The sequence below is a fragment of the Monodelphis domestica genome, chromosome 1 (assembly GCF_027887165.1).
Source record: "Monodelphis domestica isolate mMonDom1 chromosome 1, mMonDom1.pri, whole genome shotgun sequence".
NCBI lineage: Eukaryota > Metazoa > Chordata > Mammalia > Didelphimorphia > Didelphidae > Monodelphis > Monodelphis domestica.
In genome coordinates this window covers 171,987,640-171,990,788 of record NC_077227.1, presented here as the reverse complement: position 1 = coordinate 171,990,788, position 3,149 = coordinate 171,987,640, and the positions used below count along the sequence as shown (strand labels likewise).

The 3,149-nt window shown below is 33.9% G+C and overlaps 1 protein-coding gene across 1 annotated transcript; it reads right to left on the bottom strand.

Annotated features, from left to right (window-relative positions):
- Positions 1-1,310: 1,310 nt before the first annotated feature.
- On the bottom strand, positions 1,311-2,243 carry LOC100619212 (olfactory receptor 4K14). The gene has a single exon (XM_016428692.2). The coding sequence runs from the start codon at positions 2,241-2,243 to the stop codon at positions 1,311-1,313; it is 933 nt and encodes a 310-aa protein (XP_016284178.1).
- Positions 2,244-3,149: the final 906 nt, after the last annotated feature.

Sequence of the window (3,149 nt, the reverse complement as noted above, 5' to 3'; positions counted from 1 at the left end):
GTAAGAAAAATGAATATCCAATATTCTTTCTACTATATCACACTAGGAATTATGGTGACCTGGAAATAACAATAATAAACAAAACAATAGATAACTATTAAAGTTGACTTTTATAGAGCACTTTACAGTTTACAAAATCTGACAACAGGTATTTTTATCTCCATTTTCCAGATGAGGAAATTGAGGTTCAAATAAGTAAGATGACTTTCTTGTACTCCATTGACTTATGGGTGTCAGAGGTGTAATCAGAGTCCATATCTTCTTTATTTCAGGTTCAAGATCCTATCCACACTGAACTGAGAGTCAGGAAGCCAGAGTTCCATTTTGTTTTACCCAGGCCACTAACATAGTTTAATTTGAATAAAGAATTGACTGCTCTCTATCTCAGTTTCTTAAAATGTTAAATGAAAAGGTTAGACTAGATGGTCATTAATGTCTTAACCTATTCTAACATTCTACTTTATCTTAATCTTGTAAAAACTTATAATTATGTCTCTATCTGAAAGATATCAATGAAGCAACTACTTAAGGTTTGTTGTTGTTGACAAATTGTGTTGGGGGTACTTATTGTATATTATATTACACATTTATTGTACTAAGGGAAAAATGGATTTCACATACCAAAATATAGGTTCTATCTCTTAAACAAACTATGTGGTTCTGAATAAAATATTTAACCTTTCAGAGTCTACACTTCTTTATCTTAATATCTTAAATATTTCCCTCACAGGACTGCAGTGAATATCAAATGAATCATCTATATAAAGTGCTTTATATCTACTAGAGCTCTATATATTTTGTTTGTTTGACCCAGTCCTATGATTTCATTGATAAAAGGGAATTCCTGGTTAGGAAACCTTCTCCACTGATGTAAATCTACAATATCTCTGTAACCTGGAATCTTAGAGCTGACTGGCTGATTTAGAGTTTAATTGACTTGCGCAGAGTCACTTAGGCAGTATACTTGAATCCAAGTCTTTCTGACTCTGCAGCAGTTCACAATCCACAACACAACACTGCCTCTCTTTATAAATATAAACTGTTAAAATCATTACACAATCTGAGTAACAATGAACTCATGTTTGCTAAATCTATTTGAAGAATCAACATTTTTGAAGATAAGACAATATGAATAACGTCTTTGGGTTTTGACCACTTATTTGGATGTTTCTAAAACAGAATGTGCCTCACATTTCATTATATCAATACAATATAAAGCCATAGAATCAAACAGGATTAAATAGGAATAATTTGTGAATAGATGGAAATTAGTCTAAATTAAGGGTGATACCGAGAAAGCCACCTGAGAATCAATGAAAAAATTTATGCTGGATTCTTAGTTTTTTCATAGCTGTCTTCATGTCCTCATTTCTTAAAGTATAGATTATAGGGTTTAAGAGGGGGGTGAAAATTGTATAAAACACAGATAGAACCTTATCCACAGAGAACCTACTGAAGGGCCATAGATAAATGAAGATGCAGGGACCAAAAAAGATTGTCACCACCATGATATGGGCAGAACAAGTAGAAAGAGCCTTGGATGCACTCCTCGATGAATGCTGCTGGACAGTGACAAGGATGATTGTGTAAGAGATCATAAGGAGGAGGAAGCAGCTTATGGACAGCAATCCACTGTGAGCAATCATCAGTATCCCCAGGACATATGTGTCTGTACAGGCAAGCTCGATTACACGAGGAAGGTCACAAAAAAAGCTATCAACAATATTTGGTCCACAATAAGGCAAATTCACAGTAAAGGCTATTTGACTGATGGAATGAATAAAGCCAATTGTCCATGAAATCATTACCAGTCCAATGCATGTTCTCCAGCTCATGATTGTCAAATAATGCAAGGGTTTGCATATGGCAACATATCTGTCATAGGCCATTGTCACCAACAGTACCATTTCAGCACCACCAATGAAATGCAGAAAGAAAATCTGAGCCATACATCCCCCAAAAGAAATAAGTTTCATCTCACTAAGGAAATCCTTGATCAATTTGGGGGTGGCAAATGAAGCCAGCCACATATCTAGAAAGGAGAGATTTCCTAGCAGGAAGTACATGGGAGAGGAATAAAGTCGGGGCTCAGAGATCACTGTAACCACAATGAGGAGGTTTCCCAGCACAGTGGCTATGTAGACCAGAGAAAAAAATACAAAGAAAAAAAGCTGGAGCTGAAGGGAATTGGAGAGTCCTCTCAGCACAAACTCAGACACCACTGAATAGTTTTGATGATCCATTAACTCAGTTTTGAAGCCTTGTTCTGAACCTATCTAAAAATAAAATTATTTTAAATAGAATGAAAAATAGCTGGGGAAGGTAAGAAAGAGGTTAAGTTGATCATAACCAGATTCCTGATGAAATAGATTACATTGTTCTTTAGGGATTCCTAGAAATAATCTTCCATGATGATTGTATTCTAGAAACCTTTCCTTTCCACCATTCCCATTTTACAAGGCAAGGGGTTGGAAATACTTATATTAGTTTTCCCAGTTCCAATACTGGCTTCAGTTTATTGTGAGTCATATGAATGTGGACAAATCACTGAATCTTATAGAAGTTCAGTCTATTCATTTGTAAAATGGGAATAAAAATAAAGTGAAGAGGAATATACATGAACAATTTACTTCAAAGATTCCCCTCAGATAAAAATATACAGTGCTCAACTCAGTTGCTTTCTTTTTGATTAAGAAAACAAAAATTTACTTGATAAACCTGATAATTAATATTATTTGATAATTTTATGACAAAAAGTCAATTGGGAAATTTACATTTTACTATTTACTAAAATATATATTTTGCTTCTAGAATTTGAGTCATTTCAAGATGCAGTTGGTCAGATGAAGGGAATTCAAGAAAAAATAGGAAGAAAGAGAGGGACAGAAAATATGATAATTACATATAGAAAGAGACAGTGGGGGAAATGGAAGGAGATAGAGATAAAGTGAGAAAAAGAAAGCATACAGAGGTGTAAAGGTTCAGTAGATATTGCCAACCGATGTGTTAATGAGAAGATACCCTATTAATTTTGGATAAAGATTTGAGTTATAAAGATTCAGATCTACTATTTATTATTCTTGGATACACTAATTTGCTTTTTAGCTATTTTTGTAGCTCTTTGATTATCCTTTTATTTAAATTTTTAA